The sequence below is a fragment of the Podarcis cretensis genome (genome assembly GCF_951804945.1).
Source record: "Podarcis cretensis genome assembly, chromosome: 5".
Lineage (NCBI taxonomy): Eukaryota > Metazoa > Chordata > Lepidosauria > Squamata > Lacertidae > Podarcis > Podarcis cretensis.
This window is the reverse complement of record NC_137174.1, coordinates 84,516,545-84,539,906: the sequence shown is the minus strand read 5'-3', so window position 1 is coordinate 84,539,906 and position 23,362 is coordinate 84,516,545. Positions and strand designations below refer to the sequence as shown.

At 44.4% G+C, this 23,362-nt stretch overlaps 1 protein-coding gene and 1 long non-coding RNA gene across 6 annotated transcripts in view; both read left to right on the top strand.

Moving 5' to 3' along the window:
- LOC307217268 overlaps window positions 1-23,362 on the top strand; it is a 129,025-nt gene that overhangs the window by 81,071 nt on the left and 24,592 nt on the right. The window lies entirely within an intron of this gene.
- SLITRK3 (SLIT and NTRK like family member 3) overlaps window positions 1-23,362 on the top strand; it is a 39,567-nt gene that overhangs the window by 4,104 nt on the left and 12,101 nt on the right. For 2 of the 5 annotated variants that reach the window (XM_079977729.1, XM_079977730.1), the window contains exon 2: window positions 873-3,692. In XM_079977729.1, the coding sequence (XP_079833855.1) occupies window positions 893-3,692 (2,800 nt within the window). In that variant the 5' untranslated portion in view covers window positions 873-892. Of the gene's footprint in view, window positions 1-872; window positions 8,550-23,362 lie in introns of those variants that run through there. The other 3 variants (XR_013839367.1, XR_013839366.1, XM_079977731.1) reach the window with 3 other exon arrangements.

Sequence of the window (23,362 nt, the reverse complement as noted above, 5' to 3'; positions counted from 1 at the left end):
GTGTGCATTTATCTGATACTATACCAGTTGCGTTAATCCATTTTGTGTGCTTGGGAGAGAAGGGTCTCTCTCTCTCTCTCTCTCTCTCTCTCTCTCTCCCTCTCTCTCTCTCTCTCTCTCTCTCTCTCCCCCCCCCCCTTCTCCCTCTCCCCCAATCCCCGGTATTGAAGCAAGCGTTGCTACTAACCCTTGTATACTGATAAAATCCCAGTTACGGATATTCCTACAGGGATCGGGGTTCTGGGAACTTGTTTGTCCCCATTTCCTTAAATAATGGCTGTATCATAGCATTAGATGGGCATTGCCTGAATAACAAAAAAACACAACAACTTCCAAGTTAAGCGATTGTGTGTTCATGAGAATGCAATGTATAGACTGCATGGTTTTGTGTGTGTGTGTGTGTGTGTGTGTGTGTACACCAGATAAAAATCTCTTTCTGCACCTCATCTCTCCTTACTCTTGTGATTGATGCAGGTGTCGAGGTAAGACTGAGATGATCTCCCATATGCTTCCTCCTAAACACTCCTTGTCTTTGTGTTGGTGGGGGAAATGTTTCACAACATAGGCCCTATAGGTTCATTTGCTGTTTTTCATGAGGGTGTCATTCACCAAGTAGCCTGGGAGAGGGGTGAGCAGGATGGGGAAACAAGAAGGCTGTTGCATGATGAGATGTTTCAGTATCACTTAAGTCAAAACCAGGGGAGGTTCTAAGAGCAATGCTAGAGTTTTCTTTTCTTTTCTTTTTTTGTAATGAACTTCCAAGTAACCTCACGAAACCCCGTTAGATGCTCTAGATGCATGGTTCAATATAAAAATAGCCCGATGAAATGCTAATCGACCGTAATCCATTTGTGTTTTCATTTCTGTTTCAGTTTTGTAATCCGTCGCAACCATGAAGTCTCCGACAGCCGACCCTCCCCGTAAGAGAAGGATGTTGTGGATTATTCTTCTAAGCACAATTGCTGTAGCGTGGACTACCCCCATCCCCTTGATAGAGGACTCGGAGGAGATTGAGGAGTCTTGCTTCGATCCTTGTTACTGTGAAGTCAAAGAAAGCCTTTTTCACATACACTGCGACAACAAGGGATTTATAAATATTAGCCAGATAACGGAGTCCTGGTCGAGACCTTTCAAACTTTACCTGCAGAGGAACTCCATGAGGAGATTATATACTAACAGTTTTCTCCACCTGAACAATGCCGTTTCGATCAACCTGGGGAACAATGCACTACAAGACATTCAGACGGGAGCCTTTAATGGCCTCAGAATCCTGAAGAGGTTGTACCTGCATGAGAACAAATTGGACATCTTCAGAAACGACACTTTCCTGGGTTTGGAGAGTCTGGAATATCTGCAGGCAGATTACAATGTCATTAAGCGGATCGAGAGCGGGGCATTTCGAAACCTGAGCAAGCTCCGGGTCCTGATCTTGAACGACAACCTTATCCCCATCCTCCCCACCAATTTGTTTAAGTCGGTGTCCTTAACTCACTTGGACTTGCGTGGAAACAGGTTGAAAGTGCTCTCCTACCGAGGGATGCTGGATCACATTGGCAGGAGTCTGATGGAGATCCAGCTGGAGGAGAACCCGTGGAACTGTACCTGTGATATTGTCCAGCTCAAGAGCTGGCTGGAGCGCATCCCTTACACTGCCCTTGTGGGAGACATAACCTGTGAGACCCCTTTCCACTTCCACGGGAAGGACCTGAGGGAAATTAAGAGGAATAAACTCTGCCCAATGCTGTCTGACTCAGAGCTGGTCAGCATCGGTGCCCCTCAGTTGACCTCAAGCAAGGAGAACGCGTGGCCTACTAAGCCTTCTTCCATGCTGTCCTCTTTCCATTTCACTGCTTCCTCTGTCGAATACAAAACTTCCATTAAGCAGCCCAGGCCCACCAAACAGCCCAGGGCACACAAGCCACCCCCGACACCTCGAGGCCTATACCCTGCGCCCAACCAGCCCCCAATAGCTGGTTACCAGACGAGGCCACCCATCCCCATCATCTGCCCTACTGGCTGCTCATGCAGTTTGCACATCAATGACTTGGGCCTGACAGTCAACTGCAAGGAAAGAGGGTTCCACAATATTTCCGAGCTCCTGCCCAGGCCCGTCAACGCCAAGAAGCTGGTCCTGAGCGGTAATTTGATACAGAAAATTTACCGTTCCGATTTCTGGAATTTTTCTTCCCTGGATCTCCTGCATTTGGGGAACAACCGCATCTCCTATGTTCAGGACGGGGCCTTTGTCAACCTGCCCAACCTGAAGAGCTTGTACCTGAACGGCAATGACATTGAGAAGCTGACCCCAGGCATGTTCAGGGGTCTGCAGAGCCTGCACTATCTGTATTTTGAGTACAACCAGATCAGGGAGATCCAGCCCGCTGCCTTCAGTCTCATGCCCAACCTGAAGCTTCTCTTCCTCAACGACAACCTCCTGAGGAACCTGCCTACAGATGCCTTTGCAGGCACCTCTCTGACCAGGCTCAACCTGAGGAACAACAAATTCCTGTACTTGCCCGTGGCTGGCGTGCTGGAGCACCTCAACGCCATTGTGCAGATTGACCTGAAGCTCAACCCGTGGGATTGCACGTGTGACCTGGTGCCTCTCAAGCAGTGGATCGAGGCCATCAGCTCCGTCATCATGGTGGGGGATGTCCTTTGCGCCAGCCCAGACAACCTTACCCACAGAGACATCCGCTCTGTGGAGCTGGAGGTACTCTGCCCCGAGATGTTGCATGCTGCTGCTGCCTCGCCAGCCCCTCCAGCGTGGGGCCACCCTAGCCCCACCAGCCCGTCGCCCTATGAGCTCCCCCCGGCTGGCGGAGGCCCGGTGCCCCTCTCCGTGCTCATCCTCAGCCTCCTTGTACTGTTCTTCTCGGCGGTCTTCATTGCTGCGGGCCTTTTCGCCTTCGTCCTGCGCAGGCGTCACAAGAAGCTACCCTTCCGGAACAAGCAGCGGCAGGAGACCCTCGACTTGACGGGCATCCAGATGCAGTGCCACCACCTCTTCGAGGAGGGAGGCGGCGGAGGCGGCGGGGGACTCAGCGCCTCCCCGGAAAAGGCACCCCCGGTGGGCCACGTCTACGACTACATCCCGCATCCAGTGACCCAGATGTGCAACAACCCCATCTACAAGCCCCGCGAGGAGGACGAAGTGGTGGCGGGGGAGCCGGGGCAAACTGGGGACATGCTTTTGGGCGGCGGTGGTGGTGCTGGTAGTGGTGGTGGTGGAGGAGGAGGAGTTGGCTGTGCAGGGGAACAGTTTGCCGACCCCACAAAGGACGGTGGGAGCAGCAGCTGCTACAGGACCTTACTGGAGAAGGAGAAGGAGTGGAGCTTGGCCGTGTCCAGCTCGCAGCTCAACACCATAGTGACCACCAACCATCACCCGCACCCGCACCCGCCCGGCGGGGGGATTGGAGGGGGGCTGCCTCTCCTGGGGGAGCTAGCTCTGGTGCCGCCTGTCTTCCACCACGAAAAGAACGGTGGGGTGGTGCTCTTCCCCCCTAGTGGTGCCATTCTAGACAGCAGGGACAGGCCGCCTTTGGCGCCACCGTGCACGGTGGGCTTTGTGGACTGCCTCTACGGCACGGTGCCCAAATTAAAGGAACTGCACGTGCACCCCCCTGGCATGCAATATCCAGACCTGCAGCAGGACGCCAGGCTGAAAGAGACCCTCCTCTTCTCGGCTGGTAAGGGTTTCCCAGACCACCACCAACCCCCCCAAAGCGAATACCTCGAGTTAAGGGCCAAACTCCAAACCAAGCCGGATTACCTCGAAGTCCTGGAGAAGACCACTTATAGGTTTTGAAACAAAACAAAACAAAAGTCTAGCTTTTACAGCCAAATCCCAGACCCGCCCCCACAGCCCCTCGGCCCCCCGAGTCCCCACTCCTCGGCTTCCCGCCCTTCCTGCCCCCAAACCACCGCATGCTGATACTAGAGGATACTGTTCTGTGCTTTCCCCCTGCCAGATGATGGTTTGGAGGAAAGGCCCTTCTCAGATGATCATGAATCGATAAAGTGCCTTTTGCAGACTTTTGCCAGCAGATGTTAATCAATCATTATTTTTTTATACTGGAAAAAATATGGAGACTTTGACTGTGCCATGTTGTCTAAGGTATACGAATATTATTATAATTAGTATCATGGGGGGGGGTTATTTGCCTCGGTCCTGATGACAGTAAATTCAATGTGTGTTACGCTACTCTCTCTATCTCCTCTCTCTCTTGCAGGCTTTTGTTTTTTTCTGTTGTAGTTTTTTTAAAAAACAAACATACAAAACAAAACAGAAACCTCTCCGTTCTATCTTTTTTTTTTAATGCTATGGGGAGGGAGGTGGATTTTTTTTTTTTTTTTAAAAAAAGACAACATCTGTTGTGGCTTTGGTTATCCTTTCCCTCATCATGGCACAGAACCTGTACATTACTTTGAAGGGGTGGTGGGTGTCTGGGGTGGGGAAGAGAACCACAAGAACAGCAACAAAAAAATTGCAGTTTTCTGCATGTCTGGGAACTGCAGGCAGTGGCGGGGAGAGGGGTTCTTTTCTTCCCCAAATGTTCTCACTCTCTTGGCTTCTTCTTCTTCTCCTCCTCCTCCTCCTCCTCCTCCTCCTCTCTCTCTCTCTCTCTCTCTCTCTCACACACACACACACACAGGTCCAAACGCTTATTCTGCTCCACTCTGTATCCTAAACCCCCTCCAATCAGCCTCCTAGCCATCCCAATTTGCTTGCACCCTGTTCTATTTCTGCATCTCTCCCCCCACCCCCGCAGGGATGGGGTACCACAGTCTATTCCAGAGGGGAGCTCACTGGCTTGCTTCTTCAGCGAAGGAGCTGTCTATTTGTTCCCTTCTGTGGCTGCCCTACAGGGAAGGAAAGGTCATTGCCATTTGATTGAGTTCCTTTCTGGAGGACAGCTGCACCTCTAATTAAAAAGAGAACCGGACGTCACAAATGCATTGGAAAGGGGACGTTTGCTTGGTAAGCTGCCACCGGTGTCTCTGTAAAAGAAGCCCTTTTAGGTTGCAGTCCTGTGCCCCCTCACCTGGGAGTAATTCCCATGAAAATCAGTGGGGCTTCCTCCTGAGTAGAGGTGCTAACGTTCTCTCCCCCCCCCCCCCCGCTCACAAATGCAGACAACACACAAACACACACAAATACAATTGTGCATATATTTATTCTGTACTTTCAAGTGAATATAAATTGTAAAGGTAATGTTTAATCATTGTACAGTGATGCGTCTGGTATAGCTTTCCTAATAAAACGTTTTGAAAAAAATATATAGATATAGGTATATAGATATATATTAGAAGTTAAAAGAAAAAGCTTGAATCTTAAAACTTCAACTATACCCTTTTCACACCAATGCTTCCCTCCCCCTCCCCCTTTTAAGGCCACATGTTATTTTATTAACAACAATCCACTGTGATGTTAGCAAGGTATAGGACAACAAATAACTCTTGGTGCAATTTTTCTATATATATATATAAAAGATGGTTCTGGACTTTAGAATTCAGATTTCCAGTCTCTTCCTCTCTCTCTCTCTCTCTCTCTCTCTCTCTGTTTCTCTCTTTCCCCTCCCTCCATTTCAATTTGTTATGCATCTCTCTTGGTGAGTTTTCCCCCACCCCTCCTAGATGAAAATATGCAATAGATTTATTTTAATTCCTTTTAATTGCTAGGATTATTATATTCCACTGCAAGGATATGAGGAAAAGAAATGATAATATGAGATACAATTTCCAGTTGAGATTGGATAAAATATTTAAAAGTACATGGAAGGAAATGCATTTATAGAGGAGTGTGTGTGTGTGTGTGTGTGTGCGCAGGATGGCAAGCATACATTGCTGCATTTTGGGCAACAACAGTTGTTGGGCATGTTTGCGTTTCTCCACGCTTTTTTGATAAAAACTAAAACAATCGAGAAAATTAGGCCTAATAGCATGAGTTCAAGTCTCTGCCTCTCTGATCTCACACTCGTTTTCACTGAAACTGTAGCTGGAGATGTGAGACAATGAAGTGTTGTGTGTGGAATTTTCTTATTTAAGATATTTCTTCTTTTAACTTTTCAGTCGCTATGACATTGCCAAATTGATTTGTGTGGAGCATGTTATTCTTTAAGCCCTTTAGGTTAGAATAAAACCAAAGAGGGGAAGAGAGAGAGGTCGGGGGGGGGAGGGGGAGAAAGTGGAAAAGATGCTTTGTTTATTTCGTTTCTTTCCAAGGTATCTAGCTGGTATCTTGTTTCTTGTAGAACTGGGTTGACACATGAATAAAGCCGAAGGAAAAAGCCTTGTTTGGTGGCGGAAAAACAAAACAAAAAACCTCACACCTTCCAGTATGGCCAGTAGATGGCGACAGAGCTCCAGCAATTGCCTCACAGAGACCCAAGGTTACTTTTGAATTGTGCACAGCCCATCAACGGTGCTTTCTACTTGGACTCTTGAATCTGCCCTTAATAGAAAAATCATCGCATTGAATGTAATTCAGCAGACGTCACTAATGCCTTACATCGAGATAGAGATATAATTAAAGGGAAAGTGTGGATATTAGCTCCTTTGGTGTGTACGGATGTGAAATGGGGAAATCCTCTATTTTGAAGATTTTTATACACACACACACACACACACACCCTGGTGCGCACGCAGACACATACATGCACACACACACACACACACACACACACACACACACACATTGCACACCAATGCAGAAAAAGAGGGAAATGTATTTAGAAATGAAATATTGCAAAATATATATTTTATTTGTCTTACTAAAAAAAAAAATGTTATCCAGGGAAAATGAAATGTTTCTGCTGCAAAGGAGAAAAACACTTAAAAGCTGCTTCCAATGCTCATTGGTGTTTCTAACAAATCTTGTTAAGGAATCGTAGCATAAATCATAGCAATTTAGGCCAGGGTCAGACTTTTTTTACCCTGCTATAATGTCATATATGTGCTCATTTTATTTTAAACAAAAGTATGCTCTTTTGAAAATACTGTTTTAAAAAAGAAAACTGGTATATATAATATTATGTACATGTGGTAGAGCTGCCCAATGAACAACCATGTACAAATCAGTTTTTAAAAACGAGAGCTTTAGAATGTAAAATGGTTTAACTCTGCTGGGCCTTTTATTTTTTAGTCGATAGCCAAAGAACCCAGCACCACTCATTGGGGGATTGTGGCAGAATTTAGGCTTCGGTATGCCAGACAATGGACTGAGACAGGCCCATGTGCACAGTTTAGGCTCTCTTGCCTTTGGGCTTTTTTATATTATGTACTGATTAAATGGCCTACAGGTAGCAAATGTGCGGTTGGAGGTTTTGTGCCTGCTGCATATAATCTTGCTGCCCCAAGATAAGCTTGTGCGCAAGGCTGGCACCTTCTCTACAAAAAAACAACAACAGTGTGCTTGGTGGGTTATGGCTGTGATCAGGGCTGGATTAACCCTTACATTAAGTCTGCTACAAGACAGGGAGGCTGCCACATTGGATGCTAAGCTTCTGAGAATTCCTCGGTGCAGGGGATGGGCCTAGATGGGGGAAGAGGAAGTTGTTGGGTCGCATCTCGCTGCATATTTTATCTTCTGACCCACAGCAATTCTGCAGGCTGCATGAAATCCATGCATGGGAGACATGCAAGGGGGTTGAGCCTTGGAGCTTTCTGTGTGCAAAAGATGGGCTCTGATACTTATGACCCCTTCCCTAAAAGGATGTTTAAAAACCCCTGGATTTAAATTTAGGGACCTTTTCAGCTGTGGGGTGAATGTGAAAACCTCTACACTACAGAAAGCATGCTTACGCTGCCAATGGGGTTAGATTGATCCTGTTAAATTTCTGCGTACTGTATCTGAAAACATGGCTGTGATCCTTTTCCCCTGTAGCAGGGAATCAGCACCCCAAAGGCCCACATGGAGGAAGAGAGCTGAATCCAGGGAGGCTGGCTAGCAGGAGACTCAGAATATGTTTCTATTGGGGTACAGATGGGATGAGCATTATGGCCACCTAGAAGCAGAGGTTTTCTGCTTGAATTCATAGGTCAAGGAGATACAAAAAGCCCACCTACAGGCTCGTTGGGTGTGTGACCCATTGGGAATGAACCTATCAGGGTTCCTGAAGTTATTCTTGGTCCTTAAGGTTTCAATACTAACTAGGTCTACCCAGACACTAATGCCAATTAATTCAGTGGGGCTCACACCCAGGTAAGTGGGGTTAGGATTGCAGCCTAAATCTTTGATATTGGAAGCTCTTCAAAAAAACTCTATGATATCCAATTGTGGTGTCTTTTTTGCTCAATTGACTTCCCATGCTGCTCTCTGGAGCCCTCATGCACCCCCAAAATCTACTGTGGAAGGTTGGGGGATCCCCTGAGACAGACAGGGGGGCTGCAGAAGAAAGGGGAGAATGGGAATCCCATTTGTTGAGGGATGTTGGATCCGACCCATCTTTCAGTCTTTCCCACCTTATTGAGTTATAACACACAGCTGTCTTTACAATATAGATTTTCTTCCTATCGCATTAAGCACTTTTTTCTCTATCTCTCTCTCAAAAAAGTTGTTGGTACAGATAAGCTTGCATGTGTTAAACAAAATTATAAACCAGGAAAAGCAGATCCAGATACTCTGAAAGGCAGTCATTATGCAGTTATTGATAACAACACACGCATGAACACCATTCAGTATTGTACAGAGCAGGTTAAACTGCAGATCTTACCATGACAAGGTGCTGAACACATTTTAAATACAGTATTGCACACATCAAAGTATAGCGGGAATAAATGGTTATAAATAATGTTTATATTTTATTTATACTCGCATCTCAACTCCAATATAGGGTGCAATTTTCACCTGGAAATGGTGAAGCGATCTTATTTATTCAGTGGAAATAAATTTATGAGAATGAAATTTTGTATTAAAAGAGATACTTTTTTTGGCTAAAATCGAGTTATATTTTTTGTTCCCTTGTGCAGGCAATTTCTCTCGTGTGTTAAAAATTACACTAATACCCGCTGTGCATAAGGGGTACGAATATATAGCTATAACATTTCTCCGTATAATAGTCGGATTTTATTGGTTCATAATGTTTTTGGGATTGAGTTGCTAATGAACAAATCTGTTGTTTCGGGTTTCTCAGAAGTGGGTCATTGTATCAGTGGCTACTTTCATTCATTAATCTGAGTGATGGGTAATTAGTGTAGATGATTCCTCCCCCCCCCCCCCCCGAGTAAATGCTTCAATACTTCTAATTAGTATAATTTTTTTAAGTGCTTCTGAAACAAATGGATGCGATGTTTGGTCAGGGCTTGTGCTAAACCACATTGTAGAGCTCAGTTTCTCCAAACAATATTTTGAATCCTGACCCTCTCTGGGATGTGTGATGTGTAAGCAAGTGAGGAGGATGAGGTGTAGTCTGGTGAACAGATGGGGGCGGTGGAGAAATGTTGGTTGCCTAGCAACCCTGGAACTCCTGCATCACTTCAGCATAGGCGCAGAAGAGATGAGCACAGACATCACAGGGATAGAAAGCAGAGGACCTAAGTAAATCCCATCTTGCTTAGGACTATTAGCCTAGAAAAGATGAGACTGGGAGGAGATATGATAGCCATCTTCAAATCTCTAAAGGGCTGTCACGTAGAAGGCACAGCAAGCTTGTTTTCTCCTCAACCAATGGATTCAAGTTACAAAAAAGGAGATGTTGATTAAGCATCAGGAACAACTCGGATTGTCAGAGCTGTTGAGGTACTTGAAGATGGCAGTCATTTCTCCTCTCAGTCTCCTGTTTTCATGGTTAAACACAAAAGAGTTAAACAGTCATAGCAAAACAGTTGAATGATTGGTATAATTTACTAATTAACCTTCTACTAAATGAATGGAACAAAAGGTTTTAAAGTTTCCAACGTGGCAAAGACATATAAGTATAATATTCCTTCCCCTGCACCTATGTTATAAAAGTATTATTAATGAAAACTGCAATGCTGTGAGCAGGATGAAGGGTTTTCACAACTGGTGATAGAATTGTGTCTTTTGTGGAGATTCAGATTGCTGCTGATGTGATATGGAAAGTGAAATGCTAAATGGTTACCTATTGTGTATTGACAGAAGTTCAGTTTTATGTATTATGCTGAATACAAGAACTCTTTGCATTGAATGGGAAAAGCTAGTTGTTGGGCAGGAGGGAGGGTGAGAGTATGGCAGATTCTCCAGCATTGGGGGGGGGGCGTGGTGTTGTGCAAAGCAGTTGATAAGAGGCCACCAAGTTTGCATGGGTGTTTATTGAGCTATTTTTTTAGATTTATATACCACATTCCTCTGCTTGAAGTTGTTCAGTTTAAAGCAGTAGCCTAAAATGCAATGGGCTCAAAACAAAAAGAAAAGAGGGTGGGGGGGGGAGAGACCAAAAGAAAGAAAGAAAAGCAAACACAGGTATCGTGACAATTGCACGAGAAAATTACAGGAGGGAAAAGAGGCAAATGGCAATTGTTCAGAGCCCAGCTGAATGAGGGGGCCTTGCTGTCCTTCCTCTCTCTGGAGTTGCTTAGTTTATTTACAGTGGTACCTCGGGTTAAGAACTTAATTCGTTCCAGAGGTCTGTTCTTAACCTGAAACTGTTCTTAACCTGAGACACCACTTTAGCTAATGCGGCCTCCCACTACCGCTGCACGATTTCTGTTCTCCTCCTGAAGCAAAGTTCTTAACCCGAGGTACTATTTCTGGGTTAGCAGAGTCTGTAACCTGAAGCGTCTGTAACCTGAAGCATCTGTAACCCAAGGTACTGCTGTATTTGTTTTGAAATGTCTACTCAGCCGCAGATGGTGTGCTGGGGCTATGCCACTCACCTGACCTGGCTGAGTCACTGCTGCATGCCAGGATGGAGAGGGTGAGGGATGGGGCATAAGTGAGGCTGGCATGGTGCAAATGCATATGCAGAGCCAATATGGTGTGCCTGTTGGCACGTTTACACCGCGCTGCCCCTGCTGCCGCCGCCCCACCCATCATCCTCTTCATGCCACCACACTGTCCACTGCTGTTTATGCCTCGTACCTGCAACATGTTTGTGTTACTCAGAGCCCACAACAGTTGAAATACCACCATCCGTAATGATCAAAAAACCTAAGCAATGTAAAACTGAGCTCAGTAGATTAAAAAAGAATTCACTATTTCAAATCTGAAGTGCAAAGCATGGGGAAAGCTGGCTGGAACAGGAGCACTTCCCCCAACTAACACAAAGCAGCAAGGCAGGGCATTGAGCAAGGCAGGGCATAATAACAGAGTGTCTAGAATAAGCAGCTGGGCAATTGGGCTTTCTAAGTCTTTGCCCAGCCAATTAAAATAATCCTATATTAGCCAGAATCTTCAAAGCATACTAAAGCACACTAAAAAAAAAGGACAGGTGCAAAAATATTTCCGATAGCATTGAAAGTGAGAACTCAAAGCCGAGCGAATGTTGTCACAAATTGCCTGAAATCCCCCAAGAGCTAAGGCTGTCCTATCTATTTAAGGCAGTATTATATACTATTTGGCTTCCTCCAAAGAATTCTGAGAGCTGTAGTTTGTTAAGGGTGTCTGGTGTAGCAGTCCCTTCAAACTTTACAGTTCTATGATTCTGTTAGTTGTTAGGAGACCTCCCTCCCCATTGCCCTTACAGAACTGGTTTAATAATCCCTCTTCCCAGGGAATTCTGGGAATTGTAGTTCTGTGAGGGGAAGAGGGGTCTGCTATCAATTCTTAGCATCCTTAAGAAAGGACTGCTCTCAGGAGTCTTTATTTTCTTTTTTCGGAAAGGGTGGGGAGCTATGACTGCTTAAAGTGATATGATATGATATGATGCACAGTACAAATAGGACCTAAGATCATTCAAATTCCCCATTGCCACCCCGCAAAATAAAATCTCCTGAAATAACTCTGCATGTTGCCTGAAAATGTATGACTTTCTGAGGATACAGGTTATGGCTGTATTTTATGACTCAGGGATTTTATAAATCAATATGTTTGATGTAAAACCAACTGATCACCGTAAGCAAGATGGCCAGCAAAAATCTCAGGTGTACAAAGTGTGCTGAGAATCTGAAGTAGTTACTGTGATTCTCAGTTTCAAGGTCAAAGTTCAACCACTTGGCAAGCTTGTGAAACCTTGGATGATCCTAATTACTGTTTGCACCAGCAGAGTTCTGTTAATTGTCAACTTTCTCTTGTTATGTAGGGAAAGCAAGGTTTTTGTTGGGGGTAATTATGTTAAAATATGATTTTGCCCATTTCTCCTGTATTCAAGTTTTTATGGGAAGGATCTGGGCTTAGTCATAAACAAATGTGACTATTTTTTATTGATTTTAATGGATCCACCACTATCCTTTTAGAAGAAAATGGCATTTTTTTCAGTCCAATAAGTATGGATTTATTTGATCTAACGTTCATTTTATTCACCCTTTTATTTATGTTGGAAAACAATTATTTATATTAAGATAGCACTAGTAGGCCCAGAAGCTCTTTTCCTGAAAATCTGAAGTTGAAAGGAAAATATTTCTCGTTTCAAAATAATAATAATAATAATAATAATAATAATAAATAACTAAAAATATTGCAACCCTATTCACAATCACCTGCGATTATGTCTACAGTTTAGCTATAGACATGCACAGCATTGCACTGATAATGATCCAAATGATTTCTGTTTTCCTTGAATTTAATCACTAATTGCTCACCTAGAAAGCCTTGCAGAGATCTGGCATTGTCAGTTGGTATAAAAAATGGCAAAGAAGCAGAAAAAAAAATCACTGCAGAAATCTGTGAATTGGCTGTAGCCTAGGTGATTATATGAATTTTTGCCTAACAGGTCATTATGGTATATATATAGATTGAGTACTCAGCTGAATCACAACAGAACACATTGAAAGGAGAGTCCATTGCTTGGTGTGGTAGATCATATATTCTGTCTCCATACGACTCTAGGTTTAATTCCAACTATCTCTTGTCAAAGATGCTCAGTATGGAAAATATTTTGTCAGAGATCTTAGAAAGCCAATGGCAGCCTTAGCATATTTGCTAAAGCTAAGCAGGGTCCAGTATGGTTTCAAATTGGATGGGAGACCATGTGCTGAGATTCCTGCATTGGTAGGGAGTTGAACTAGATGACCCTGTGTTGGTTCCATGATTCTATGACTATGATAATATTAAGCAAAATAATGGAGAAGCAACCATGCAGAGGCCATACCACTTCAAAACACAGGTCTTGCTTATCCCCTTCTCAAAAACCCCCTGATAACTTGACTGGGGTGAAGATGTGTCTTCTTTTTTTATTAAGCTGCTAATTTTTTGTATACAGTGGTACCTCAAGTTAAGTACTTAATTCGTTCCGGAGGTCCGTGCTTAACCTGAAACTGTTCTTAACCTGAAGCACTACTTTAGCTAATTGGGCCTCCTGCTGCTGCCGCGCCACCAGAGCCCGATTTCTGTTCTCATCCTGAAGCAAAGTTCTTAACCTGAAGCACTATTTCTGGGTTAGTGGAGTCTGTAACCTGAAGTGTATGTAACCTGAAGTGTATGTAACCTGAGGTACCACTGTATAGGGATTAATTTTCTCTCTTTTATTTCCTTTTTACTGGGGTGTGGTTGGCAATCTGAACATAAGCTCCAACTGCAGTCTGAAGTGCTAGAGTCCCAAAAAGGTTGTGAACAGAATGATATTTCTGAATGTGTGTGGTTCGGCTCTCAGCAATATACAGCTATGATGCAGAAACTCAGTATAAGCTCACACTTCAAATGTTCCTATGCGCCTGAATGGGAAACCAATGGGATTTTTGTGTTTGTGTGTGTGTTTACAGCCTGCAAAGAAATGAGCAGAAACTGATTCTCTTTGGAGATGTGTAGAAGAATCTCTCTTTAGAGGCTCCTACCATGGAATCAAAATGTATTAATGGTTTATGGATACATCATACAATTGCCAATAGAGGGACCCAATGGGGGGAAACTTGGTTTGGCGGGCCTTTTAATGTGGGCCTATGTAATGGGAACTTGCTGAAACAATGCTGAACCAAAACACAGATATCCTCCAAAATTCACACTTCTCCAAATGTTGTGATGCAATTCTTCAGTTGGGGGGGGTGTATACAAAAATGTGTATATTAGGAGTAAATTTTTTTTGCATAAAAAGCATATTTTCATAGAAATTAGAAACCAAGTGCATTATATCAGGGGAATCTGCTTGCAAAACGTGACTATCAAGCGATGCCAAAAATTGTGTACTGAGAGAAATGCACACGAAAAAACCCATGAATTTTCACGAGGACTTCTTTTAAAAATTGCAAACTGATGAGGAAATGTGGTGAAATGAACCGAAAGCTAAAAAAAGTGAGAAAGTGAAAGTGGTTTGCCTGCCCCTAGGCCAAGGCAATGTCTTTGCACCATGAAGTTCAAATATGCTGTTTGAATCCATACAAGGTTCTATGGTATTCATTTGTTTCTTATTTTCAAAACTATTTTCTGGACAGATGCAAAGTGTGATTGGCATTGTAGATGCTGAATGTGTATGTTATTTTAAACGAGCTAAATTGTCTTTCTGTGGCATGCTCTTCATGGCGAAACATTCACTTGGAATTTAATTTTATGTGGTCCATATGCTTCCTCAGACAAGTTCAGGAGGCAACCAATATCCAGCCAGCATAGTAGCTTCCACTTCATCTTTCGTTGCTCATTAGCTGTCCAATGTGAGAAAAGATGGTTGTATGTGATCATAGAACTTGGCTGTAGCAACTTTGCACTATCAGGCTATAGAGAAAAAACAGCACCTGTGTGTGCAGGAGGAAGGAAGAAGGGGACACCTGGATGCATAGTGGGGAGCTGGGCAGTACAGCAGAAACTCAAGGCCCCGCTCAGCAGATTGGGCAGGTGGAGTCCAATCACAGCAGGGCTGGCTTAGATTTTATTATTATGGCTTAACTGCACCACTGAAGCTGGGGCCATGTGGAGAAGACACCACAATACAAGGTTTAATGAGTTCCTAACCACACCCAGGTGGGATGCGGGTGGCGCTGTGGGTTAAACCAGAGCCTAGGACTTGCTGATCAGAAGGTCGGCTGCGACGGGGGGAGCGCCTGTTGTTCAGTCCCAGCTCCTGCCAACCTAGCAGTTCAAAAGCACGTCAAAGTGCAAGTAGATAAATAGGTATCCCTCTGGCGGGAAGGTAAATGGTGTTTCCTTGCACTGCTCTGGTTTGCCAGAAGCGGCTTAGTCCTGCTGGCCACATGACCCGGAAGCTGTACCCCGGCTCCCTTGGCCAATAAATCGAGATGAGCGCCGCAACCCCAGAGTCGGTCACGACTGGACCTAATGGTCAGGGCTCCCTTTACCTTTACCCACACCCAGTGCACTAGTATAATCTTTTTGCATCACCACCCCATGGGAAGTAGAAAGGTGCCTTATATATGCAGCCTTTTTGGTCAATCTGGCTCAGTATTGGCTAGATTCATTCATTCATTTTATTACATTTATGTACCACCTTTATCATACAACGATCTCAAGGTGGTGTCCGTGGTTCTCCTCCTCCCCATTTCATCCCCCAAACAACCCTATGAAGGTCTATTAGGCTGAGAGTGACCAAGATTGGCCCAGCAAGCTTCATGGCTGAGTGGGGATTCAAACCCTGCTCTCCCAGCTCCCAGTCCAGCACTCTAACCATTACGCCACAATGGCAGGGTGTCAGGCAAGGATCTTTCCCAGCCCTACCAGGAGATGCCAGGGATGGAACCTGGGACCTTCTGCATGCAAAGCAGATGTTCTTCTGCTCAGCTACAATCTTTCTCCAACGTATCCAGTCTGTGTCTTTCCTTTGTCCCAGTTGCGGGGAACCTTTGACCTCCCAGATGCTGCTGACTACAACTCTCATCTTGCCTGGCTTGCTGGGGCTGATGGGAACTGTAGTTCAGTGACATCTGAAGGGCCAAAGCTTCCCTACACCTGCTCTATCCAGTGGTGCTCTCTGGAAGCCACATATCTCCTCAATGCATCACATTAGCCTCCTCCACTTTTCCTGTTGAAATAATATAATGTCAGATGGTAGTTTCCATAGCAATTGCAGCTTCAATACCGATGCTAAGAAAATCTTCATTGTCTAAGTGAAGCTCACTATGACTAAGAAACCACAAATAAAAGGCTAGGAATAACCCTCTACACCTCGAAGGCTTGGTGTTGCCTGCAGATCTTATGCCTGTGTACTGTGTTGCCAGTGGCCCAAATCTCTTTTTTTGAGCAGGAACTCGCTGGAACTCAGTTCTGCATCTCTCAGGTGGGTGCCATTGCCATTCTAAGAGAACAAGGGAGGCGTTCATGGTCAGTTCCGGCACCTCTTTTTTTCTAGAAGAATAGCACTTTTCAGTTTGGCTGATCATGTCATTGTGCTGTGTTGCCTAGATCAGGGATGGCTAACTTCTTGCCTTGCAGCCAAGTCTGCCAGAGCAATCCCCACACATGGGCAGCAGCAACCGCAGCAGAATTAAGTAGATACAGCACCAGCAAGCTCAGTGCCCTGATGGAGATGGATACAGGAATACCTGTATACCTGAAGGAGTGTCTCCACCCCCATCGTTCTGCCCGGACACTGAGGTCCAGTGCTGAGGGCCTTCTGGTGGTTCCCTTGCTGCGAGAAGCCAAGTTAAAGGGAACCAGGTAGAGGGCCTTCTCAGCAGTGTCACCCACCCTGTGGAATGCCCTCCCACCAGATGTCAAAGAGAAAAACAACTACCAGATTTTTAGAAGACATCTGAAGGCAGCCCTATTTAGTGAAGCTTTTAATGTTTAATAGGTTATTGTATTTTAATATTCTGTTGGAAGTCGCCAGAGTGGCTGGCGAAACCCAGCCAGATGGGCAGGGTATAAATAATAAAGGATGATGATGATGCAGACTTTACCATACAATATGCAAACCGAAACGTAGCCACCCCTCAAAACTCATGCTTCCCTTAATGTTTACAAAAGTGCATATGTTGTGCACATGCTGGGGAAATAACAAAAAGAAATGCATTATATTAGGGAAAATTGCTTTGCAAAAGATGTGTCCATTAGGCAAAATATACTAGGGAAACATGATAAACAAAGAAAAACCAAAGCTTTGCCTTGGGTGCAAATTACCCCCTCCCCAGTCATCAGATAATTTGATGGGTGGCATGCTCATCTGCATGGATATCTCTTGTGTGCGTGTGCATGTGTGCATGAGAGAGAATGTGTGCCAGGGTGTGGGATGGCCATGCCCACTTTTGACCACATTTACTCCTGCCATGTGTCTCGCTGTGCAAACTGTAGCCAGGTCTCATTTCTTAGCCTCACCTACCTCACAGGGTTGCTGTGAGTTTAGAATGCACATGGCCAACCATATAGGTCACCTTGAGATCATTGGGTGAAGGACCAGATAAAAACACTGGATAAATCAATAAACTACCTCTCCCCCCCCCCCCCCCCAAGTTCATAATTTGACCCAAATAATCTCAAATGTTTCAAGGCCAAAACCTTTGGTGCGCTGACTGTACAAAGATGGAGAATGCAGTTAAAAAGCAACCAAATGTTCATTCATTTTCATAATTCTTGTATTCCCCCAAAGTTTTGTGCTTAAAAGGCAGCTGCAGTGTTCTGGTAATGTACTCCTAGTTGTGGATTTTATACATTTATCTTCCATCTGATAAAGGGGTGTAGAGCTGATGCCAGTTCCGGGGAATTGCAAGTGAGGAGAGTGATGTTGTACTTTGGTTCTTCCTATAGTGAGAACAGGGTGCAGGATAAGATCCTTTGGTCTGTGTATAAGGAGTTTTTAGGGCTTATTGTGATAAGGAAGAGTATATAAGCATCATAGCTTGAAGTGAGGACATGATTATGTAGTTGTGGAGACTATTAGAGAAAAGTCTGAAAGACTGGAGAGCTGTTGTCCATCAGCACAAACAATATCAAGCTAGGTGGAACAATAGTCTGACTTAAGGTAAAGGTAAAGGTACCCCTGCCCGTATGGGCCAGTCTTGACAGACTCTGGGGTTGTGCGCCCATCTCACTTAAGAGGCCAGGGGCCAGCGCTGTCCGGAGACACTTCCGGGTCACGTGGCCAGCGTGACATCGCTGCTCTGGCGAGCCAGAGTCGCACACGGAAACGCCGTTTACCTTCCCGCTGGTAAGCGGTCCCTATTTATCTACTTGCACCCGGAGGTGCTTTCGAACTGCTAGGTTGGCAGGCGCTGGGACCGAGCAGCGGGAGCGCACCCCGCCGCAGGGATTTGAACCGCCGACCTTTCGATCGGCAAGTCCTAGGTGCTGAGGCTTTAACCCACAGCGCCACCTGCGTCCTATAGTCTGACTTGGTATATGGCAATTCTGTGAATTGTTCCTATGATTCTAGGATGTGATCACAATGATGATGATTGTGCTACTAGTGTACATGGTGCTGTGCAAGAAAATGGGTCCTAACTATGTAGAAGAGCATTTCCCAGGTTGGAAAGTAACACTAGGCATCTTCACATGTTACGGTGAACGCAGGTGCAAGCTGTCTTGATGCACATATAAGTGCTTGCATGGTTTGTTTTGCTCAACTATTGCATACATAATGTTGTGTACACACATAGGTGGAGTCCATACTTGCATGTGCTAGCTATTAGGCACACAGATTGTACAGTTGTTGAGCGTAATGTGTAAATGGACGAGGAACATGTATAAGGAAAGATGAAAAGTCTTGAGCATATCGAGTCTGGTGACCAAAATGCAAATAGTTCTTTGGAGGGACGGTGACAGTTTTTTGGGAACTACATTCTTTTGTATTGGAGGGAGGAGACAGTTCAAGGGTAGAGAGGAAGACGTGTGTGTCATCTGTGTATAAGTGGTACTGAAGCCATGGGGTTTGATAAGGTCACTTAAGGACAGTGTATATACAGAGAAGAGGGCCAATAACAGATCTAGGAGGAACCACCACAGAGAGGGAGAAACATGAGAGGATGAGCTTCCTCACAGGCATAAAGAGAGCTAAACAAGAGATAACAGCATATATGGTTGAAAGTGGAGAGATCTTATAAACAATGGCAGCGTCTTCAGCAGAATTGACTTTTTATGTTGACTTACGTTAATGTCATCCATGTTTTGGTTATAGAATACAAAGGATACTAGGTTCCCAGTACTTCCACTTTGTTGATAAGTTCCTTCCTGTTGCTGAGGACCAGGGCCATGATTTGTTGTTGCTGTTTAGTCGTTTAGTCGTGTCCGACTCTTCGTGACCCCATGGACCAGAGCACACCAGGCACTCCTGTCTTCCACTGCCTCCCGCAGTTTGGTCAAACTCATGTTGGTAGCTTCGAGAACACTGTCCAGCCATCTCGTCCTTTGTCGTCCCCTTCTCCTTGTGCTCTCAAACTTTCCCAACATCAGGGTCTTTTCCAGGGAGTCTTCTCTTCTCATGAGGTGGCCAAAGTATTGTTGCTTATTCCGCCTTCTGGGAAATGAAATTGTCATTGAGGCAAGTGAGGAATTGGTTGGACCTTATATTCTTGGCAGAGTTTGAGTTCCAACAGATGTTGGGGTACTTGAAGTCTCCCATGACTGCTATATCTCTCCTTTTGAATGTTTGGTAATCTAAATTCACTTTGACCATGCAGTAAACAGTATAATGTCACAATGCTAAGTAGCCAATAGGTCTTGGATATGTGATGATGTCACTGAAGGCTAATGAGGACACTAGGTAAATCACTATGTAAATCAGGGACAGCTACCTGTGGACCTCCAGATGTTTTTTGACACCGGTTCCTACCAGGTTCAGGCAACAAGGCTAACAGTTAGGCATTATCAGGGTAATCACTCAGTAACACCTGGAGGACCAAAGGTCAGTGTAAATGAATAAGTCAACTAGAGTTGAAATGTTCACCAGAAATCATGAATCCATTTCGCTTAGCTCAGTTTGTCATGTTTATAAAGGTACAACACAAGTAATATAACTGGCTGGTGTTGATTTGCATGCCTATGGATTGGAAGTGGATTGCATAAAAAAACTCCATAGCTTACCAATTCTTCTCATCAAAAAGAAATGCCTATGTAGGTCAAGTCATATATTTCATCCTCACCACCTCCAATTCTGATCACTGGTAGCAGCCTGGAAGGACCTCTGCCCAAGACATAGGTGGGGAATCTTTTTCATCCTGGGAGCCATCTTCCCTGCTGGGCAGACTTCCAGGGTCCATATACCAGTAGTGGACAGAACCAAAGGCAAAAGTGAACCTAGTCATAGGCAAAAGTGGGCAGGGCAATGAATGCAAATATTACCTTTACACTTTAGGCTAGCTTCTACACACACTTGCACACCCTACTCCAGGCAAGCAGGAAGCATGATCATACTTCAAGGCACATTTCAGCCAAGGAAGAAGAGGAGGGATGAGGCAAAGCAAGGATAGAAAGGGGTATGGCCTGGGGATGGGTGTGTGATGGGGAGGTGGTGTGCCCTAAGGGCCAGACAGAGAGGTCTGGAGGGCCACAATTATAATTAGGGTCTGAGGTTCCTCATTTCTGGTTTCAGACCTTGGAGAAGTACTGCCAGCCAAAATTAACAGTTGTGCAATGACATGATATACTGCAAACTCATACTGGACACAGGCAAGCCCTCCAGGAGTGTTCTCAGAGTGGCATAATCGTTTTCTGGAGGAAAATTCCAGAGCCAGTCCTAGTGCTCAGGAAGGAATGGAGAAGTCAGCGAGGACAGACGGAGGCTGGTAGATCAATAATTCTTTCCCCATTCACATTCTGATCCAAGTGGAGCAAGTAGTTTGTAATTTTGAAAGCTCACATTTCCAATAGCCAGATTCCAATTCTGGACTTCTCCAGTATCTCTAATTCCTATGTAAGGGAGCAGCTCTCATTTAAACAGACCTGCCTCATTCAACATATCAAGCATGCTAGCATATTTAAGGACTTCTTATGATTTGTAGCAAACAGCAAAAAAGTTGGGGGGGGGAATCATCATCACAGGAAGCTACATTGCCCCACACTTGTGTTAACAGCAATCAGGATGGAGGTATTGAGGGACATGCATACATCCTGGCCAACCCCAAAATTCTATTTGCAACCAGCTAAAACTAGGGCAAGTTCACCTTAGTTCAGGAGAGGGAGGCGGGGAGGGTATTTTGTCAGAAAAGCAGTGTTCTGTAATGCTTTCCAAATGTCAAATGCAGGGAGCCTTGGTGTAATCTGGATGTTGCTCGCACCAGAGCTGTGCGTCAACGGCCTCTCAAAATTCTCCACCCTGTTTGTGGGCAGAGAAATTGGAGGGACCGGTTCACTTCATTTCTCCAGGGAGAGAGGATGAGTGGAAATGATGAGACGTTACATCTTGCATCATAGAAGGATAAATGGCCCCTTGGAGGGGTATGATCCAACTTCAAATATCTAGTTCAGATGGAGCCAGTGTTTGCTTGGACGGTAAATGTTCCATTTCTGGAATTATCACACTGGGCTGCAAAAGATTCTTGGCCAAAACCAGTCAGAGTAGAGCAGCTATCTCCAACCCAGTGCCCTCCAGATGTTATTAGACTGTAACTCCTACTGTTATTTACCATTGTCCATGCTGGCTGTGTTTGATGGACACTGGATTCCAAACACCTGGTAAGCACCAGGTCAGGGGAGACTACAATAAATAATACTGGGATAGATGGACGGATATTTTCAACGCCTTTAAGGCAGCTTCCTATAATCCCATGACCCGGTAATGTAGAAATTCCAGTGAGAAATTTAGATGGGTATTTTGCTTTTGACTTAAATGGCAGGCAATAGTTGAATGTAAATGCCTACTATGTATGGGTTGTGGTGAAACAGCTCCTAAACACTGTCATATCTAAATCATGCAATGAATCTGGGGCAGCTGTGCCTCTCCAGATGTTTTTGGACTACAACATCCATCATATCTAATGGCTAATGGTCTGGGCTGATAGAAGTTGTAGTCCAACAACATCTGGGATAGAGCTAGTCAACATGGTGCCCGCCCCCCATTTGTTGCTGTACTACAAGTCCATGATGTCAGGAGTTGTGGTCCAAAAACATCTGGCAGGCATAAAATTGGCTCTGGTCTGGAGGGTCACAATTCAGCCACCCCTGGAATGACTGAAAAGAAAGCATTGAAGGTGTTTAAAGCAAAGGTATGTCACTGGTATTTATTTATTTATTTATTTAAAAAACCCCACAAAATACTATGGATCCAATGAGCCCTATGGGACAGCTCAGAGGAAGGAACAGGGATTTTAGAATAAGCAGTGGTTCAAAGGAAACGGCTGCAGACTTGTATCTTCTGTAAGCGGCTCCCTAAGCTGCATACTTGAAATTATTCCTGCTCGCTAAATTTCCACATGCTTTGTGTCAGATTAAAAGTAGGTCATTGCAATGTGGATCAGGTACCTAAACTCGTCTCTCCCTGAACTGAGAATCAGTGTCATAATCTGACCACATGCTGTAGCATGAAAACGTTTTCTCTAGGCAGGTGCCACCAGGACAAAATAAGCTCTTCCACGATTCTTTAAAAAATAAAGTAAAGCAGGCCTTCATTTCATGGTTGCCAGAGCATCATGAAACTGTCATGCTGGAGCCAATCTATCATCATTTGCAAACTCTAATGATATTAAGGAGAGACAGGGAGGGAAATCACAGAGGGAGAAGAGGATTATATTCTCCCCCAAACTTTTACAGGCTTCCAGATGAAAAACAAATAATCAATTGGAATGAATCAGTGAGATGAGAAATATTTACACAGGATTAAAAATAAAAGGTTATTAAACCATCACTTTCTTTCTTGATTTTGCACTGCTACCTTTCCTTATAAGAAGCTCATCACAATTTATTTCTGAGCCTAACGAGACTGAGCCCTTCGTTTTTGCATTCTGTTTGCCGAAATATCATTTGCATTAAGAGTTTAAGGACATGGCACTTCTTTCCAGGATTTGGACCATTTGATCAATTAATTGGCAGTTAAACTCCCCGCCCCCTGAAAAAGAAGTAATACAGCACCAAGAGAAAAAGGTGCATTGTTTGCATAATATTGGCATTTCTATGTAGATGCAAAAATTTAAAATAGTGACTACATTTATTTCAAAAAATGTACATACCACTTGATTGTTTAAAAAGGCACTCTCAAAGCAGTTTACAAAACTGCTCACTGCTGCTAGTTGTAGCAAACTAAGTCCTACTCAGAGTAGACCCATTGAATTGATGGCCTAAGTTAATCACATCACTTCATTGGGTCTGTTCTGAGTAGGAATAGTATTGGATACCTTATCTATTTTGGAAAGTTGCTTGATCACTATGCATTTCTACATCTCTTAAGATATTGTCACCACATTTTCCTTGATGGCTCCTGAGACCAAGGAGTAT